This window comes from Cryphonectria parasitica (assembly GCF_011745365.1).
Source record: "Cryphonectria parasitica EP155 unplaced genomic scaffold M406scaffold_2, whole genome shotgun sequence".
Taxonomy (NCBI): Eukaryota; Fungi; Ascomycota; class Sordariomycetes; order Diaporthales; family Cryphonectriaceae; genus Cryphonectria; species Cryphonectria parasitica.
Window position 1 is genome coordinate 2,166,485 of NW_024468910.1, and position 19,788 is coordinate 2,186,272.

At 54.9% G+C, this 19,788-nt stretch overlaps 6 protein-coding genes across 6 annotated transcripts; 5 read left to right on the forward strand and 1 right to left on the reverse strand.

Annotated features, from left to right (window-relative positions):
* Window positions 1–115: 115 nt before the first annotated feature.
* Window positions 116–2,495, forward strand: M406DRAFT_336961 (uncharacterized protein; the record flags this gene model as incomplete). Its single annotated transcript, XM_040921202.1, has 5 exons — window positions 116–255; window positions 343–411; window positions 499–1,068; window positions 1,135–1,613; window positions 1,702–2,495. 5 exons carry the CDS (start codon window positions 116–118, stop codon window positions 2,493–2,495), a joined length of 2,052 nt encoding a protein of 683 aa, XP_040779504.1.
* Window positions 2,496–3,076: 581 nt separating this feature from the next.
* M406DRAFT_344680 (NAD-dependent deacetylase sirtuin-2) lies at window positions 3,077–5,091 on the forward strand (the record flags this gene model as incomplete). Its single annotated transcript, XM_040921999.1, has 3 exons — window positions 3,077–3,230; window positions 3,298–4,125; window positions 4,246–5,091. The coding sequence occupies 3 exons, from the start codon at window positions 3,077–3,079 to the stop codon at window positions 4,596–4,598; spliced, it is 1,335 nt and encodes a 444-aa protein (XP_040779505.1). The 3' UTR covers window positions 4,599–5,091.
* Window positions 5,092–5,500: 409 nt separating this feature from the next.
* M406DRAFT_249912 (uncharacterized protein) lies at window positions 5,501–6,529 on the forward strand (the record flags this gene model as incomplete). The annotated part of the gene is made up of 2 exons (XM_040916649.1): window positions 5,501–5,647; window positions 5,693–6,529. The coding sequence occupies 2 exons, from the start codon at window positions 5,501–5,503 to the stop codon at window positions 6,527–6,529; spliced, it is 984 nt and encodes a 327-aa protein (XP_040779506.1).
* Window positions 6,530–8,544: 2,015 nt separating this feature from the next.
* On the forward strand, window positions 8,545–9,317 carry M406DRAFT_102743 (uncharacterized protein). Its single transcript, XM_040915028.1, has one exon. The coding sequence runs from the start codon at window positions 8,552–8,554 to the stop codon at window positions 8,717–8,719; it is 168 nt and encodes a 55-aa protein (XP_040779507.1). The 5' UTR covers window positions 8,545–8,551; the 3' UTR covers window positions 8,720–9,317.
* A 29-nt stretch (window positions 9,318–9,346) lies between these two features.
* Window positions 9,347–10,098, reverse strand: M406DRAFT_320895 (uncharacterized protein). Its single transcript, XM_040919451.1, has one exon. The coding sequence runs from the start codon at window positions 9,867–9,869 to the stop codon at window positions 9,693–9,695; it is 177 nt and encodes a 58-aa protein (XP_040779508.1). The 5' UTR covers window positions 9,870–10,098; the 3' UTR covers window positions 9,347–9,692.
* Window positions 10,099–18,002: 7,904 nt separating this feature from the next.
* On the forward strand, window positions 18,003–19,581 carry M406DRAFT_249635 (cysteine proteinase; the record flags this gene model as incomplete). Its single annotated transcript, XM_040916627.1, has 3 exons — window positions 18,003–18,089; window positions 18,237–18,300; window positions 18,437–19,581. Coding segments are annotated over 3 exons (1,296 nt in total), but the record flags the coding sequence as incomplete, so codon positions are not given.
* Window positions 19,582–19,788: the final 207 nt, after the last annotated feature.

A 19,788-nucleotide genomic window follows, 5' to 3' on the forward strand; every position in this document is an offset into this window, starting at 1 on the left:
CCCAACCGCAAGCTTGCCCGATGCTCAAGCCCTTTTTGAAATGAGACCTGCTTGAGAGGTTGATACCGACCAGGCCTCGTGAACGGGCCAGTAAATAACAACGACTAAGCAAGCAATGGACAGCACTCTAATGCCCGGCGCGGCCCCTCCGCAGCCTCCAGCCTCAGGCAAACCCCGTATTCCCTATGCATGCGAGGCCTGTCGAGTTGCCAAGGTGAAATGCCAACCTAGCAATACAGAAGATATATGTCGAAGGCATGAGTCTACCCTCTACTACCTTGCAAAAGCACCCGTTCTCATCAGGGAAGCTGACTGAGGTGCCTACTTATTCTCAATTTCAAGATGCGCCATCTCGAAACGGGAGTGCATCTTCAAGACTGGCCCGCGGATGAGACGACGACGTTCCAAGCTGTAAGATCATAGGACCTCCTTTTCCCCCACCCTCCGACCCCCATTTGTCCTGGATTTTGCTCTTCGGGTGATTGACCCTATGAACAGCCATCCGGCGGCCACTCGTACAACGCCACCCCCTTCCGCACCCTCCAAGACCTTCACCATCGACGTACCCATGTCAGCAGCCGAGGACGGCGGTGACATGGATCCTTTGGAAAGCTTCGAAACCCTCCGAGAGTCACACGAGGGATTTCTTGATGATATCGTCCCCGAGGACAGCAGCGACACAACCTTTACACAGCCGTCTTCGTCCTCGACTGGCAGGGGAACATTCTCCTCGACCCCTTCCGCTGGTTCTCAATCTGTGCATGGCTTCAGCAGCATCCAGCCGCAGTTCAACCTTGACTCTGCAACATCGTTATTGCACTACTTCCGAGAGGCCATGCTGCCCTTTTTCCCCTTTGTTGTTATCCCACCTGACGCGAGCGTGCCTATGTTGGCACGCGAGAGGCCCTTTGTACTACTCGCCATACTAGCTGCTGCTAGTGGAGGCAGGAGTCTACAGGGTCACAGTCTCTACGACGGAGAATTTCGCAAAGTCCTGGGGCTCAAGTTCGTCAGCGGGGGTGAGAGGAACTTGGAATTGCTGGTTGGGCTTTTGATCTACACAGCCTGGTGAGCCGCCCAAAGCCAAACTAAAGCTGCCAGATACAGGGCATCAGTCGTGCTGACGATTCACAGGTACCCGTTCCATTTGAGACCGAGGAATCGACAGGCCTTGCAGTATATCCGGATGGCCAGCGACATCGCCCATGATCTGGAACTGGACCAAGCGCCAGACCATGTTGACGCGGCGGCCATCAGGTCAGACGAGAAACAAATGGCAGGCATGCGGGCGTATCTGGCCTGTTATTGTCTGTACTCGAGTCTCGCCACCGCCTGGAACAAACGTAATACTATGCCATATCAGCAGTGGACGACCGTGTGCTGTGACGTCCTCGGCGTCATGGAACCTGCCGACCCCCCAGCGTCGTGGACACAAGACCAGACTCTAGTTTGGATTGTTCGCCTTGGCCACTTGGTGCAGGAAGCGATGTTGATCAACAAGATAGAGCGAAAGGCCCAGAATGGCCAGCTGCATTCTCTGCTAATGGTCAAGGGCATGGAAGCGCAACTAGTTGAGTGGCGAGGGCAGATACCTGTCGAGCTTCTCTCTCAGCGTGAGTGCCCACAGAAACACCATATGTGTTCATCCTCAAGCAAACAGACATTGGCTCCCCTTGGAGAGGCTGACACGCTCATGTACAGCCATCATTCACATGACAAACAGTTTTGCAGAGATCGCGCTGTATGGCTATCCACTCCTGCGGTTCTATTTCCCAAGGTCAACGAGGCGGGAGCAGCTCGTTCCAGAGGAGCATGTCGAACCCAGCAGGCTCCTCACATGTGCCAGACTCTTGCGCACGTGGTACGACCATATAAACTCGCTCCCAGCGTCCGAGTTTGCTTCCTTCACTAGCATCGGCTGGGGTTTTTTTGTCATGGCCATCATCGTCGGCCTGCGGCTGTCCTTCCCAATGCCCGACACGTGTCCTGGCTGGGACCACGCCGCAGCGCGCCAGGTAATGGACCTCGGCTCGTTCCTGGAAAAGTTCTCGAGCGACGATGACAAGGGGGGCGAGACGTTGGTCCCAGCTTCAAAAAGGCAGGCAACTGATGTCCTGTCAGCTAGCAGGGTCGTGGTCGGAGTGGTTTGGCGCAAATACAAGAGGCGCCTGGAGACACTGCAAAGGGCAGAGACGGCTGGGCCCCCAGCCCCAATGCCTCCTGATATGGACCAGAACCGGATCAGATGTCCGATGCTAGATGGGAGCCTCGATGAATACCTCCCAGGCTGGGACAACACATTCCTCGACTCAGGAAATCTCTTGAACCCACCACCGCCTGTACCCTCTGGGCCAGCAGATACTGGATCTGGAACGAGGACTGGGACAGGTCCGCTACTGGACATGCAGCCGGTGGACTTTCATGACCTCTGGGCCACCATGACTACGGGTTGGACACAAGGTGAACTAGGTGATATCGATTTTAGCAACATGTAAATGGTTGGTTGGACAGTGAACCAGTATGCAGAGAAAACTCCATCCAGGCCACTGCTGATTCTCAGCGGTAAACAAGTGCCTCAAGTTGCCAAGAACACAGTGTCGTAACCCCGCAGCGTAACCCCTCCAGCACCAGTGAAGCCCCAGTCCCTAGTGAGTCAACCCCTGGTTCAGGACTGCGTCACTGCTTGCACTACAGTCAAAGCCACTAAAAAGGACCCTGACTTATCCTGACCCGTCAAACATGTGCCCCTCCAGGCAACAGTAGCAGCTGCTGCAGTGGGTCATCCGAGTCACCAAAAGTCAGACGTCAGTCAGGGTGTGCTTCTTTTCTTAAAGTCCTCTCGTTTGCCATTCTTGCCCAACCACCACCTCTTTTCGTTGGCCCATCTTCGTCTCTGTTCCAAGTGCAGTCGACCTTTCATGAATAGTCCCTCTGCATAGTACACATCATACACATACGTACCGGCACACCTTCCCTTAACGGCACCCCCTACGAATTGCCCAAGATAGGTCGCAAACACAAGGACCGTTACAGGCAAAAAGGGTCTCGTCCCTGGCAGAAGCCGTCGAGAAAGAAGATGGGCCAGGAGCAGTCCAACCTGATTGAGGAGGACACCCCTCCTAAAAAGCTCTCCCAGCGCAGTCTGTCTGGTATCGCTGAGTATATCAAGCATGGCTGTCGAGGTCGAATTGTGGTAATGACAGGCGCAGGCCTGTCCACTGCTGCCGGAAGTGAGTCTTGACGTTTGCATTATATATTGGGCTGGCAGTGTGCTGATAATGTGTGTGTCTCTCTTAGTACCCGACTTTCGTTCCCCCACGACCGGCCTCTATGCCAATCTCGCTCGCCTCAACCTTCCCTACGCCGAGGCCGTCTTTGACATCTCCTACTTTCGCCAGAACCCCGACCCTTTCTACGTTCTTGCTAAGGAGCTGTACCCGGGCAACTACTCGCCCACCATCTCCCACGTCTTCATCGCCCTCCTCGCCAAAAAGAACCTGCTGTCGATGCTCTTTACGCAGAATATCGACTGCCTGGAGCGACAGGCCGGCGTTCCCGCCGACCGCATTGTCGAGGCCCACGGCAGCTTTGCCAGCCAGCGCTGCATTGAGTGCGGGCGGTCGTTCCCCGACGAGAGCATGAAGACCCACGTGGCTCAGGGCATCGTTCCGCGGTGCACCGACCACAAGTGCGGCGGGCTCGTGAAGCCGGACATTGTGTTCTTTGGCGAGCAACTGCCTGCGGCCTTCCACGCCAACTGGTCCGTGGCCACCACGGCCGACCTTGTGATTGTCATGGGCACGAGCCTCACCGTGCAGCCCTTCGCCAGCCTGCCAGACGCGGGCCCGGACGACACCCCGCGCCTGCTATTCAACATGGCGCGGGTGGGCTCGTTCGGCACCCGGTCTGATGACGTGCTCGAGCTGGGCGACTGTGACTCGGGCGTCAGGAAGCTGGCCGACGAGCTGGGCTGGCGCGACGAGCTCGAGGCCGAGTGGCGGCGGGTCGTCGGCGACAAGGAGGCCGAGAAGCAGCTTCAGAGCCTTCCGGAGCGTGAGGCCGCCCTGCAGGACGAGGTGGAGAACCTGGCGGACCAGGTCGGCTTCGGCCTGAGGATTGACGACGGTGACGCCGCTGACAACCACAGCGACGAGGATCCCACCGCAGGACGGGATGCTCTGCAGCAGGCTGCTGGCGGTCTTGGACGTGATATCGACAGCCCTGATGTAGCAACGCCAGCGCCAGCCACTTCTCACTCAGAGACCACCAAGTCTGACAGCGAAGAAGACTTTACCGTGGGATGGGATGCGGTGGAGCCTACAAGCCGCCTCGGCCGTGTCATTGACAGTCCTGTTGTAACGACTGCAACGACGGCCTCTCCTCCTCATGGCTCAGATATCACGCAGACTGGCGAGGCTAACAGCCGGGAGGGGGAGGATCTCGTCGTGGGACGGGATGCTCTCAAGCCTGCAAGTCTTGGACGTGTCATCGATGGTCCGGCTGATCAACACCGTCCCGAGACCAAGAACGACGGCGCATCAGTGCCCGAGGTCCCAGCCGGCGAGTCCACATCATCGGCCGACCCCCGCAGCCCTTGAGACCAGTGAGGGAGTGAACACGCATCAACAAGGGATCAAGGGTGGTGATACTACTCTGACCATATCACCACGAACAACTTGGCGTTGCAAGGGAAAACGACGATTTGGGGTTTTCATTTTCATTCTATGTTTGGGTGTAGTTTGTTTGCGCGATCACTGTTGGACAGATACTACAAGGCTTTGCTGCCCGGCCCCATCGGGAATCGTGTTGGTTTGGGACTCATGATACCACGCCTTTGCATCTTGGGCCTGTTCTTGCATGGTAGAGACCACATCGGGGTCTCTGGGTTATGGCGCACCTGGACGACAGGATCATGTTTTCACAGAACGGGGCTGCTTGCTGGACGCTCCTGACGGACAGCAGTCTGGTGGCGTTCTTTGGGATGGTTTTCTTTCTTGAAAGGCATTTCATGGGGGAATAGGAGTTTTCTTTGCTAATCAACACGACACTCTATGTGTCTACTGAATGAACACCACTGATGATCTCTCTCTCTCTCTCTCTCTCTCTCTCCCTTCTCCCTCTGTATCTCCCTACTTTCTAAGCTGCGTTGCAATGTCATCCCATCATATATGGGTATGCTCGGCTTCAATTGTGCAGAGGCATTCTACCACAGTAATATAGAAGTTACAGCCTTGCTTGCTGAGCATGAGGCACCCAGCACAAGTAGGGTTAGGGTAGTAGCACCATAACGACATATTACATAATCCCTACTATCAACTCCCTCTAGAAGCCATCTGAGCTGTGAAGAAATAGCTATCCTCTCCCAGAACAGGCTTTATATGACATACAACTACAAGTACGCTTTCCTCTCATATTCTAAGCTCTTCTCAGCTCTCCACCACCCAACCATCATTTTATAAGCCTTGGAACTCAGCCTACTTTGGAGTCATTCGCGGCCAAGATGCTCGGCCTGGGGCGACGCATCGTCCAACACATTCACCTCCCCGCCTCGCCGTCTGAGGGTTTGTATCCAAGCTACAAAACGGCGGCAGCGGTGCAGGAGCTCCTCCGCCGGCGCTTACTTAAAGGGAAGGATGATCAGGCAAGAGTCGACCGCCTCCCTCCGATCTATCCAGATATAAGACGCACAGAGCGTGTCAGGCCGCCACAGACCGTGATTTCGTTCACACCGGCGCCCACATACACCTTGGGCCGACGGCAGTTGTCCGCCTCGTCGCTTTCACCCGCTGAAATTGCCCGTCTCAAGGCCCCGTTGCGGATCGAGGGGATAGGAAGCGACGAGAAGGAGCATGTCTTCCACCCTGCAGTCATGAACTCGCCTCGCGGCGGGCTGGCGACCTACCACGGGCCGGGCCAGGTCGTTCTCTGGCCTGTCATGATGATACGCGGGCCACCTCACCTCGTGCTAAAGCAATTTACCGTGCGGTGCTATTCGCGGCTTCTGGAAGATACGACGATCGCAGTGCTACAGAGGCTCTTTGGACTTGCAGGTTTCACGACTGATGACCCTGGCGTATGGGTTTCGTCTGGCTTGGGGACGCAGCTACATCAGCTCCGCAAGATCTCCGCCATGGGCATTCACCTCCGCCGTCACGTAAGCAGTCTCGGTGTGGCTATCAATCTCGACATGCCGACAACATCCGCCGTTGCTATGCCGGGCGCGGACGACACGGATGCCGGCAGCAAGGCAGAGGAATATAACCCCTGGGCCCGCTTCGTGGCATGTGGTCTCGAAGGCAAGGGCGTGACGTGCGTGCAGGAGGAGCTGCTCGCCGCAGATGGTGCTGGGATTCCGGGGCTCGATGCAGAGGTTGTCGCGAAGGTGTGGGTCGAGGAGCTGGCGGGGAGAATCGGGCACGCTTCTGCTGATGAAGCGGTGCATACCGTCCCCAGAGACAAGGTTGAAGAGCTCGTGGCGGAGGCGGAGAGCAGGGGCTTTCTGGACGCCGTGGCCAAGAACGAGATCTGAGCACAAGCTATGGTACATCTTGAGCCTCCGGGGCGAGCCAGTGGAGGATTTCCAGCCTGACCCGCAGCCTCACGGTTACAACTCCAGTATCATGGCGTGTGCTGCGCGCACGAGTCGCGCGCATGAATGGATTGGCCAGTCGTCCAGACAGATGTGGTTGACCAAGCTACGGTTAAATGCGAGCTCACTTCCACCAGCTGGCATACGACAAATGATCATTCTTGGCCTTGCTAGGTCTTGAACCGGCACCAATTTCCATTATCCATCATGGACACATCCCACAAGTTCGTCAACAGGGCAAACGGACCCCCACTACATACTCTACGACGATCCTGCCTAGCTCAGGCGGGCCGACTGTACAATTTCCCTCTTTTTGCAGTCCGATGAATCTGTCGATGGAATGAGTACCAGGTGGACAGAGGCGGTCGACTTGGCAAACTTGGCTCCATGTACCGTAGAGATAAGAGCATCCCCCCCCCCGGCCGCAAACCTCATCCGCCAGCTCTCTCTCTCTCCCTCCCCAGGAAGCATCCCCTCTCTTAAACTATCAGCTGTTTTTTTGTTCTTTTCCCAAGGCAGATGAGGTCAGCCTCATCCCGATAGCGCTATCAGACGCCTCCAGGCACCTCTGATTTGTTACCAACACGGTGGCGCGCGAAATAATTGGACAGTATTCGAACTGAGTCACATTCCGACGCACGATGCTGACACAGCCCCTCAAGGAAACAGGGCCCGTTTTCAGCGTGGCACACCGCGGACTCGAATGGTCCACCCAACGATGCGAAGGACAGGACAGACGGCGGACGAATGACAGCGCTGGCAGTAGCCGCAACGCACCTGTTTTCTCCCACCCTCCTTTACCTTTCACGAAGCATGGCTGGGCCGGACAAGCATGACATCGGCAGAGTGGACGGCAAGAGTGGAAGACATATGATATGCTGGCACCTCCAATGCCGAGTGTGCCCCCCCCCCTCACACACACACGCACACACATACACACACGCACATACACACACGCACATACACACCCATCACCCATACACCCTACAGGATAGCCAGTCATTATCTCTGGTACAGGAACAGCGTAAATTGGGTGGATCACACAGGATGGACAGCCACAAAGCAAGGCTTTGGGCAGAAATGGCACCACTCCGAAATCAAGCCGGTCGCGCAGGAGTTTTGTGCCTGGGCTGCTGCAAGCGCTCTGGTGGCTCATGGAGAACCTTTCATTTCCATTTTTCCCCCCACCGGCATATCCGTGGCTCCTCGAACCAAAACCGGCTTACTGTTTTATTTTTATTTTTTGGAAAAAAAGGAAAAAAGAGGGGGGTGTCCTATCACATTCACATGCACCTGGCGCTCACAAGTTTCCTGGTTTCCCTTTGGCCCGGCCCCAAACAAAAGTTTTACCCAGGCTCGTCTCCGACTGGCACATTTACCCGAAGCGGGCTGCCTGGTTGCAGGAGAAGAAGGACCCTGGCCACTCATGTTGCAGGAGGTCGGGCATCGACCCACAGGGAAGAGGTAATGAGACCGAAAGATGCTGCATGTCAAGCGGGAAAAGCCGCAAAAGATCACCAGTTCCGCGATGGGGGGCCAGCCCCCCGTTATAGACTGACCGGTCAGGCAACCCAGCGTCTGCTTGTGCAGCGGCAATAGACGATACAGCGTCTAGCAGATAGGCCAGGGCAAGGGAGGGGGTTGACCCGCCCCCCCCCCCCCCCGACAAAGCGCAACTTTGGCTGCAGTCTTTCCGACGTCCACGTCAACACGCAGCACACAGCCTGCACAGACAACTGAGCAACCACAAGCCCAAGTGGATGGGTAGAAAAGGCCGGTGCACCACTTGGCCTGTGACCATTGTGGAATCTCTTGCCGGCAATACATACTGCAAGCTACTTCGTAGTAGCAATACCAGTCCCCTGGTCGAGGGTGCCTACATGTAACGTCTACTGCTGTGGTACGTTCTCGATGGCTACTCACAACAGGGGACCGCATTCGTCATGGGCGAGACTCGCCAACATGGGTGTGCGTACCCACAAACATACAGAACAACGCCAAGACGATGCCACCCCCCAATTCCCTCGACGTCGGAGATCCTTCCAACGCATCATGACTATTGGCTCCGCCGCGGACGCACGTTTCCTCGTTCCGCGAGATCGACAATCTCTTTCCCCCCAGTCCCAATGAAACGACGGGAGCATACTGCACCTTTGTGGCCCCACGTTACGCGTGCGCAGGTCCCTTTCCTCTCCAGCTCGCTGCGTCAAACTTTTGACGAAGACTTATTCCTTTGATGCTGGTCGCCTTGCTCTCCTCTACCTCTCAGGATCGAGAACCCTGATGCTTGCATGTTTCACCGGTGTGAACACCTTTTGAATGTCGTGCGTCGTTAGTGCTTATCCTCGGGTATGCGGCTCTGTCTTTCATTAGCTGCGACAATATAGGGAGGAAGGAGGAAGAGAGGGGGGGGGGGTGGGGAGGACGGACGAGGCCAACGAGGCCCCAATTCTCCAAAAGAACAGATTAGTAGACCAGGAAGAAGTGTGCATGTCGAGACCACATCATCGCCAGCGCAGAAGGTGGAAGGACTGGTGATTAAGTCCCCACGAATCTGTCTTGATTCCCCGCATCCTGGAAGCAAACTTGTTTTCGCCAGCGGTGTTGGGGAAGAGAATTCGAAGAAGAAGAAGAAGAAGAAGAAGAAAAGAGGATCCTGCAGCCTGAGCTTTTCTTCCCCTTCTTCCTCTTCCATGTCTCCGCAGTGTGAATGCAGGAACCAGGAGACGGGTCAAGAAAAAGACGAATAAACTCTCGGAGCAGGCCGAGCCTTGACCACTTACTATATATTATAGGATACAGGTGTGGGGATCTATAATAAGCAGTGGGGACGAGGAGGTTATTCCACGAACAGACTCCAGGAACGAATTCCGCGAACAGCACGCTCTCGCTTCGTGTCATCCCCCATACGCTTCCATGCTAGCTTCAGGCGACACTGGTACCTATACTATGGTAGTCCCCCCTCTGAGCTCTGCAGACAGCAATCAAGCCGCCTTCCATGTAGAAGAGGCAAGTCGAATGCGGCTGGCGACTGGAATCGTGCCACCACGCTGAAGAATTCAGAAGGTGGTGATAAAGAGGTTAGTCGAGACGCAAAACCTCATTATGCAGCGCTAATCCCAGTCCGAACAGCGGCCGTCGCCGGTGGTGATGGCCTCCCTTCCTTCAGACCGGTGCCTCGCCACCTGTCGCCGACATATTCGCAATTTCCCACGAGAAATTTGCCCTTCAATGTCACCTGCTGTGAGACCTGAACTGGTAATGCCGGACGGGTGACCATTCCGAGTATCCCTCGAGACTACTCGCTTTCCCGTGCACGGTATATCCCTCACACAATTAGGGGGGTTGCATAACAAGACAATACCACCTGAGGCCTGGTGCAGATGACCGTCCAAGCTTCTTGTTCAGGTGGTGGGAACGGCAGGATCCAAATTAAGCCGGCCAATTTTATGGCGCAACAGAAATGGATATCACGGAGGACTAGCTAATAGACTCCAGGCTCCCGTCGCGTTCAGAACGATCAGGCTATGCTGTAGGACCAGATGAGGTCTGAGGAAGACTCCCACGCTGCCATTGCAACTACTCCCGTATGAAGGATGACTTCCCCCCCCCCCCCCGGCGGGGGAGTGGCAGCAAACATATCGCGGGCTGTGGCACCATGTCCCAATCTACCTGAGACAAATTTTACTCACCGAACTGCGTCAAAAAGATCTCCGTGGCTTGTGCAATTACGAAGCAACCACCCGCGGCACCCTGCGATCGTAGAAGGCAGCTACTACCTGCCACGTTGGTGGTGGTGGCAACCTCGAGATGGGCTCCATTCCGACGGCTTGGGGAAACACATCATAAATGGAATACTGCTGTGGAGGGTTGATTTGTGAGGCATCGGGGCAAGATAAACACATACAAGACTGAGTAAAAGCCACGTGTCGGATTGGCAAAGGGCTGCTTGTCTGTGTTGCGACAGGAGGAGGAGGAGCCATCGAGGGAAAAAGAAAGCAGTCAATTCAGGCACAAAGACCACACCAGGATAGTGTGGTGGAGAAATCATTGGGATGTATTGCGGTGGCTTATATGGCAGCAAAGCTGGAGATACATGTTGTTGAGTAGCCACTATGATGTACATGTTCCTGAATCATCTTGGTTTCCAGCGGGACGCCCATGTCACCCACTAGGCTCTGCTGCAGCTTGCGGGCGCGGCTGAATATGTTTGGTTCATGGCTCCTGAAGTCTGCATGAGAAGTGCCAAGGCCTATGGCAGGCAAAGGAGGGCGAATATGATGCTGCATGGATGTCTCACACATTGCTTGTGAAAAGGAGGGCAGACTGAACAGTTGTTGGCATGTAATAGGACAGCCAGCACAGAGGCCACGAAATACGGATAAGTTCATATAGACCTCAGCTCCATCGTCAAAGGTGCAGACCTAGTGTCTAGTACTAGAACAGCATACAAAAAGGCTGGCCTTTCGAAAAAGGGCGCACGTATCGGTACATGGCATAAGCTCAAGCCCACAACAGGCTTGTGGGACAACGAAGCAAATCTACGCCCGTGTCAGATATCAAGAAGACCCTCCTCTTCATTCTCGGGGAAAGCCTTCTGGGTCCTAGGGCTGCAACATGTCGTGTAGGAATGTAAGGTTCGACATAGCCTGCATAATCAAGGACGAATCGACAATGTGATACCTATCACCAAGCAGTTTCCCTTATGACCTGTCACCTTGCTGTGGTCGCATCTTGTGTTTTTGGCGATCATTCACCCGAGCCTGCTTTCCGTCATTTCCTGGTACAACATTGGGGGATCGATTAGCGAATAAGGGCCTGCAAGCACAGAGTGGCTGGAGGGAGGGCTGTTTTGCTCAAGGGGTCTGACCTGTATGGTTAGTGTGCGTGCTCAACCCGTCGTTGTGGCTGTGCTTAGTGCTTGTAGAGAGATTCTGACAATTGTGGGCGGGTGTCACTGTCGCAATGGGCGAGAAGGGGCAAGGAAGAAAGAGAAGAAGGAGAAGAAACAAAACAGATGTCATGTGAAGTGCAGCTGGATGATGTAATACCACAGTTCTGGTTATCTTCCTAGCCATTTGGCCAGGGACGGAGGACACAGCAGCCTCGATAGAGGGCGGCTTTAGCTGCAATATGGCGGTCCCGAGGTTCGACTGTTTGGGTCCTTTCGAACTCGATCGCTCCATGCGAAGACCGGGTCCATGAACGCCGTGGCTGGTTGAATGTATCGCAATCACAGCTTTGTACCGAATCTTGCAACGAACGAGGGTTCGACCAGTTGGGGCTTGTACGTAGTTTTTGTGTGTGCGACCAAGACGAATCATCGAGATTCGAACGAAGCCCGTAGCCGTCGGGTAATTCACTCTTCATACGTTAATGAGCCTGTACATACGAACTCCCCCGTTGTCAGACGTAGGTGAGAGAAGGTAAGTATTCATCAAGTGAAAGAGGAAAGAAAGGGAACAATTCAAAGAGAAACGCCAAGACATGTTTAGTAAAAGCCTCGAAAAGACCCTGGTTGTCCGAAAGGGCGATCCATCCACACCACCACCTTACGCCTAGGGTGACCATGTAGATGTAAGATCGGCCCAAATGCTTCAATGAAGCAGTGGTCGCGAGAGCCAGGCCATCTGCCGGAGAAGATGCTCCCCACCAGAAAGGCTGGTAGGACCTTTCAGATCCCAGCGTTCGGCGAGCTCAGGAGCAAAGCTTGCGGACCCAGTATGATCATCCAGTTTGAATAGGCTGACTGAAGGCCAAGAGCAGCATGAGCAACTGCGCTATACAGGCCTGCATCTCATTGGGATGGTACATGTCAAAAGGCTCGGCAGGTTCAGACGCTGCTTGTGCTGGGCGGAACCGTCCAGTACCATGGATGATAGCCTGCGAGGTACGAAGCTAATTTTTGCCAACGTAGAGCAACAAGTAGAGGGATCGTGCCTTACGGCTTGCTGGGTATAGTAGCGTGGTGAGCGTTGATGACTGTAGGTAGCCTCTTGGATCAGCACAGCACGGTTGCCGATCTTTTGCGGCGGCTATCTGCAAGGTTAAATAGGTAGGCCCACAAATTAAATACGGTGCGGCCTACCTGCAGCAGCAGCAGCAGCAGCAGCAGCAGCAGCAGCCTGCTGAGACATGTCAGGCACCTCTATGCCCGGCCAGATAGGCTCCGTACGGTGTTACCAGAGGGCCAGAGATTGTTGGTGGGAGAGCATCATGCCGAAGCCTGGTGGCCTCCTTTGGGGTGCACGACAGCCAGCTGGATCACACACGCACTCGTAAAACTATCCCCATTCGCAACGCGGCTGAACGCAAACGATAGTCGTGAACGGAATTTTTGATGCAACGGTGACAACCAACACTTGGTGTTGGGCGGGCCGGGGAGAGGGGGCCTACTGTAAATTTGCCCGAGCTCCGGCGGCTGAAGATCTTTTCCCACCGTGTCATCCCTTGCGCGCTTGCAGTCGAGGCAGAAGACGTGTGTTGGTTTTGTTTGTTTGTGCGAGAAGGTCCCTGTTACGTTCTTTAGTCTCATGTTGTCTGCTCATACTGGATGATGTCAAGAAACCGCCTGTAGGACGTGTTGACTGAACAGGGCGCATGCCCTCAGCCTCCTAGGGGACGAATAGAGCGATATCCCCACAGCAACCCGCCTGGCCTGCATTGGCGGGTAATAATGTGTTGGCCAACAAGCTCGATTGATCGGCAAGTACTGGTGGCTATTCTGTGGATTGAAATGGCCACAGCGAGGTCGCCGCGTCATGGCCTGTTGCAACATGTGTTGGTTCGGAAAGTTTCAGTGCCTCTTGAGGATAGGACACAGAAAAAGAGTGGTTATGGCCGCCCTCCTCAGCGCAGCGTGCATCATGATTATTGGGAGCAGGCGGGAATGCGGGAAGGTCCGGATAGAGGATCCGGAAAGAAGGGGTGAGCGTGGGAAGGGGTTTTGTGGATATATGCCGGGTATTAAGAGGCTGGACCGAGCGCGGTCGAGCGTCGTGTGAAGGCAGGGTGGCAGGCAGCACCGTGGTGGGTGGGAAGGTGCTGGAATTGCTGACTTCTAACGAGGTCCTGAACGAGCTATAGCTGCACGAAGTACTATAGTATTGTCGTGTTGCAGTGGGAAGAAGAGGTCTGGTCTCGGATGGTCTGATGATCTGCGTGTGCTAATACTCAAGAGACGCACGGTACGGGAACGGCAGCCGGACGTGGAGATGTGACCTCCTTCTCTTCCTGTTCCATGTTCGATCGATGTCCCATCGATCCGCCTCTGTTGTCGTCTGCGCCGTCTGCCCGTCCTATAGCTTGTTCGACCGTCTATTTGTCTGGCTCGCTGGTGGGTGGGGTGTGTGTGTGTGTGTGTGTGTGTGTGTGTGTGTGTGTGTGTGTGTGTGTGTGTGTGTGTGTGTGTGTGTGTGTGTGTGTGTGTGTGTGTATGTGTGTGTGGATACATGTTGCGTTGGGTGGATGCGTGGGTGGGTGTGAGTGGGTGGGTGTGAGTGGGTGTGTCTGTCCCGCTGTGGCCCCCAAATTGTATACTGCATAGTCCAGTCTGATCGCATCATGTCTGCCGTTAGGCAAGACGTGGACCTATCGTCTTTGTCGCTGGTGGGCTCTTGCATGGGATGGTGTTGCGATGAAACGTATTGGACGAGACGCTGCACAAAGGACTTGGCAAATGTGACAGTAATAAGACGTAGGTCATGGGTTTGTGAAAGTGACATGTTGAATGCACAAGCCAGAAGAGACTGGCTTGTCGTAATACGAGGAGCTGATAATTCTTCAGCAGCTGTGCCGCCGCCACAGACAACAAGAAGAGGAGGTGCAGTTACAGCAGGAGGAGGAGAGGAGGAGGAGCAGGGAAAGGGCCAGGGTTCCTCGACATGGTGTTGGTTCCTAGGCGGTCCCTGCTTGCATGGTGTGGTCCCTTGGCCCCTGTGTGCGGGGAAACGCCCCAATACCAATGCTTGCCCACCAATTTACCCCCGGCGCGCACCCCGCCGCCTTCCCCCCAAACTTTGGTTTTGTCTCTGGTTTTATCTATCAAATTTCTCTTCTTTACTTTCCTTTCTTTCTCCATTTACCCCTTCTAACCTATTGTGTCTCTGTTCACACCTGATTCACATGCATGGTCACGTACCACAACGTTTATGGTACATGACAACAGCCACCTTTTCACGCGCCACTTGACCTACAGTTGACGACTCCTATATGGTTACCACCATGTTCCTGTAGTCAGCTGCAGTTTGGGAAAAGGGCCGGCCCTTCAACAGTGCAGGTGGAGCAACACATAGGGTCTCGGACCACACACTCGAGGTCCGTAGTGGATGTCAACCATCCCAACCTGCTGCTCAAGTTCCGTCTCCTGATTCTACATCCTCAACACAGCATGTCCTGTCGACCTGAACCACGCTGAGGCTTGGACCCTCTGCGGATCGGCTTACAGACATGGACGGACACCCGACCTTTCCAGCCAGTCAATGCTCTCACTCACCCAAGAATCATGCCGAGAGCCCACCCTCTTCGCATCTCTCGGCTTTTCCGTCTTCTCTTGTCTCTTTCTCGCGCCCGCCCGCTTCCCATCAGGGATTCAGGGGGGCCCCTTGCTAATTTCTTGCAATGATACTCATTCTGCGAGGCGGCTGCAGTGGTACACCAATATAATGAGAACATCACCCTCCAAGAGAGCACACCCATTTCAACGCAACGACAAGGTTCCCCATCCGAGAACCCCTTTGTTGCGCTGCGGGGCCCAGTATTCAGCATTTGGGCAGTACGCCAGAGGATAGAGACTAGGGCAGGCCAAGGGAGGGAGGGGGGCATGGCATTGTGGACAACCTTGCCTCCTGGCGATGAGATGCCGTCAAGGGCCAGCATTTCTGACCCAGCACGGTTCCACACGTGGCCTCTACATTAGTAGGGATCCACACCTTCCCTGTTCCCGTCCCTGCCCCTTGTCGCTGGAAGAACAGAAGAAGAGCATGAAAGAGAGAAGGGGTGGCGCACCTGGCCGGCCATCGACGTGGGACGTCAGGTTGAAGTGGTAGCAGCTACATTTCGATGCATTTGTCTAACGGTCACTGATGCGGGCCAGTGCGTCTTTGCCTCACGGGTAGCCGGCGTTCTGGATACAAGACAGATCCGTTCAAAGCGTCCTCCGGAACCCCAAGTATCTTTGTATTACACATACAGGAACGAGGGCGCTGGCCTATGCCCCTCACCATCATCCATACCCTACTCCATGATCGCCTTGTCTCTCTACCTGGCTCGGGTCTGTGGGGCCCTGGTTGCTACGAGGGAAGTCTCCCTTTAAATAAACCACCTTCATCCGTACACGCCCAAATGAACTAATATTCTCTGTCCATTGAGTCTTCATACATATTTGCACCGACGTTCCTTCATACATTGAGCTTCCTTCTAGGCACAACCGTCTGTCACCGCCCTGTGCCATGAAGTGTACTACTCATGTTATTATTTCACGAGTCTGGCTTACTTGGTCCTCCTGGTCTTTCTCAACCACAACTCCAACAGTCAGCACTTGTCTATCCACCTGCTTAGCTTGATCTGCGGCATTGGCCCCATCTCCTAGACGTGTTGACTACAACAGCTAGGCGAGGTGACTACCATTGCCATTGACCTCTCGTCATCGCGATATCTACCCTGTGTGTGCGTCCAGCTGGGTTCTTTCATTCAAGAGATTCGGTTTCTGTCTCCTAGGGCCCCTCTGCTGGCCTTGCACCTCTCGATTGTTGTTCTCTAGATACCTAATCACATCACTGCTTCACCTGTGCCGGTTCCGAGTACTCAATCTGCAGACATCTCCAGAATCATTAGGCGACCTCGTCTGTCAAGCCCCGGATGGCCTAAATTGACTCGTGCTTTTTCAGTAAACAGCTTCCTCGAATCACTATCTCAACTCTTCAAGCCTTTGCACGCAACTGGCTGTGACTGCTGTTCCTCGTCCTACCATACGTGAGGCACAGCACACCTTCAACAGATTGGTGACCTGGTCCGGAATGAGATCTGGCGCGGCCTGTCAGTTAACTGCCTCTTACACACAAAGACTAGGTGTGCACAGAACTCCGTACCTTGCGCAAGGGCCGTCTAGGTTGTACATTCACTTGTCGTACGTACCCAACCCCGCGGCGCTTGATTCACCTGTCATGAGCTTAAAGGCTTGTGTTCAGCCCTCTTTCTCTCTCTCTCTCTCTCTCTCTCTCTCTCTCTCTCTCTCTCTCTATCCATCAAGCACGTGTACATATACCTGAAGGCTGATGGTCAAAGGCAAATCATCCTACAGATCACAGTGTAAGACACACCCAACGCAGAGACAAGGGATACTACCTTGTAGCCGGAACAGGATACACGGAGTCGGGACAAACCAATAATATATACAACACATACGCAATCCCACGGCAACAGCGCCATCAACGGTGGCGAGACTGGACAAGCTGGCGAATTCACCTCTGTCAGTCGATCAGTCCGACTACATCGCGGCCGATAGCAACGCGACCATTTTCCACGAAGACACGTTCATACCTGAGCCAACGCCGCTCGACCCTAACGTCGACTACCATGGCTACCCGCTCGAGGGTTTCCTGCTAAGTGACCATGAACGGCTAGAGGATGATGGGTTATCGTTGCTGTTGCAGCCCTTGAGGGATGACTTGTACGCTCAGCAGGACAGCTTATATGACGGGCTGAGCCAGGCCGACTTTAGCAGCTACCCGCAAGCGCCCCACGTATTGTTGCCCGGGTCTGCAGAGGGTGGTGGTGGTGGGTCTGGACAGGACTCTAGGGTTGTAGATGACCCCTGTCCTGGGCCCGGTTACCGGTTTGGCTACAGCCCTGGCCCCTGCCCTGGCACCCTTAGGCAGGCCTCTGTATCTGGTGGACCACTTGCTGGCTCTAGCGCACTTGAGTTTGGCAGCCGCGGCGGGGCAGAGGTTCCAGCGCCCGCAGACCCAACCCTGGCCGGGGTCCCAGTTGACGACGCTACAGGTGCCCCGCCGACGACGACCACCGCCCCGTTTTCCTTCCACGGCGCTCTTTCTCAGGACCAGCAGCACCCAACAGGAATCCTTCGACACTTCGAAGACGTCCCCAGCTGCGATCCCAAGAACATCAACCGCAAATATCATAAACACGAGAACGACGGACCGCGACGCTGCTTTCGCATCTGCCTTCGTCCTTCGCATCCCAGCGACGCGATGGAGGCGGGATCGAGCCACCAGGACGACCTGGACGCCCAGGAGGCTGCTGCCCGAACATGGCAGCCCGAGCTCGAGGTGCGCAAACATTTCTGTCTTCTCTTCTGCCAATCTCGAGCCTGGTCTTTATGTTTCTCCAGCTCTGATGGCATGAAGCTGTCTCGCTCTCGATCGCCAAGCTGACCATTTGAGAACGATGATAGGGACCCCGCCTGGGCCCCAAGACCCCTATCGACGCCATCGCCGCCGAATACACCACAGCTGACCCCGTTTATGTAGCCAAGACGATGGTAGGTCCTTTTCTTTTCTTCAATCCATGTGTTTATGCTGTCGATGTCACACTCTCTGGGCGAACAATTTTTGTTCCAAGCTCAAGGGACTAAGAGGTGGAAGAGAGGGGGGAGAAACGACCAGCGCTGACCTCTTAATATTGATAGGCCCTGCCACATACTTACTCACACTACCGGCCGGTCAAGGGCGACGGCAACTGTGGATGGAGAGGTAAGTAGCCAGCACCCACAAACTTGGTTCCGTGCACGTGAGAGCCCGGATCACCAAGTTGCCTGACTCGGAACGATAACATCGGTACACACAGTACCGCGGTCCGTCAAGGCTCCTTTGACTAACTTGTCGGCAGCGATCGGCTTCTGCTACTTCGAGCTGCTCATCCATACGGGCAGCCGGGAGGTGGTGCAGGGAGAACAGCTGCGTCTGTCACAGCTGAACGACTTCCTCGTCAACAGTGGTGGCTACGACCCGGTGATGTTTATGGATTTTGTCGAGGAGACTTTGCAACTCTTCCAGAACATCGCAGACAACATACACAACCCAGCTGCTGCCCACACCATCCTTGCTGACACATTCAACGACGATGGGTCCATGGGCGTGCTATACCACCTCCGACTACTTGCGGCATCATGGCTCAAGGGCAACCGAGAGCAGTACGACGCCTGGTGTGAGACTGGTATTGAGGGGTACTGCATGTCGATGCTCGAGCCGCCAGATCGAGAAATCGAGGAACTTGGCATCGTGCTCCTGGTCGAGGTCCTTCTCCGGCCGATCGGGTTTGTCCTCCAGATAGCTTATCTGGACCGCAGTGCAGGTACGGAGGTTAACACCCACCGGTTCCCCGAGTCAGGTGACGACGGCGGTCCCTTTATCCACCTTTTGTACCGCCCGGGCCACTACGACATTCTGTACAAGCGGGATCCGGTCCAGGTGCAAGTCAACCGGGTGGCCTTTGACCCTACTACCTTTGGAAGAGCTCCGGGAATGCCTGCGGCCTGGGGCTTCGAAAACCCTCTTGTCCATATACCATGTGCCGCGCCGCTGTCGCCCATGGCCCAGCTTGCCGATACGTCATGGTTTCCGGAGCCCCAGCCGGATCCCTCGTCAACGCCTCCTGGGGCACAGACAGCGTCTGATGCCTGCACACACTCGACCACCTGTTCTCAGGTGTCCACCGAGTCGCAGCCAACACCTCCCTCCGCCACGACCCCCACGACGCCAACGAGCTCGATTAGATTCAGCAGATACCAGTACGAGGAGCCCTTCGATGTCACTTCCTGGCCGGAGCAGACGACCCAGAGCTTGTCGTTCAAAAACTCGCATTTCAACAAGGCACATTACAACAACCCGAACTTCACACCAGAGGAGTATGTGCCAGAAGTAATCGACGAGGCGGAGAGACTAGAGAGGGCGACCCGGAAGAGGATCCGGAAAGAGAGGAGAGAATCCCAGCATTCTCGTGACGATGGAAGTAATAACAGAAAGGAGAAATGACAATCAAAGAACGAGGTGTCGACGTTAAGGGCACACCCTTGCCGGAGGCCGGGGTCAAGTGCCCAAGCCTGAAGAGGCCTGATTTGATACTTTTTTTTCTTATTGGTGTCGAGGCTATCAAATCGATTAATGTGGTAAAAAACGAAGCTTGCCTGCAGAGAAGGGGATTATACCCATTGCATTATTGATCATGTATAGCGATCACAG

Bases quoted from the DNA above. Each gene is read 5' to 3' on its own strand.
- M406DRAFT_102743 (XM_040915028.1), top strand. From the start codon at position 8,552: ATGGGTGTGCGTACCCACAAACATACAGAACAACGCCAAGACGATGCC.
- M406DRAFT_320895 (XM_040919451.1), bottom strand. From the start codon at position 9,869: ATGGTCACCCGTCCGGCATTACCAGTTCAGGTCTCACAGCAGGTGACA.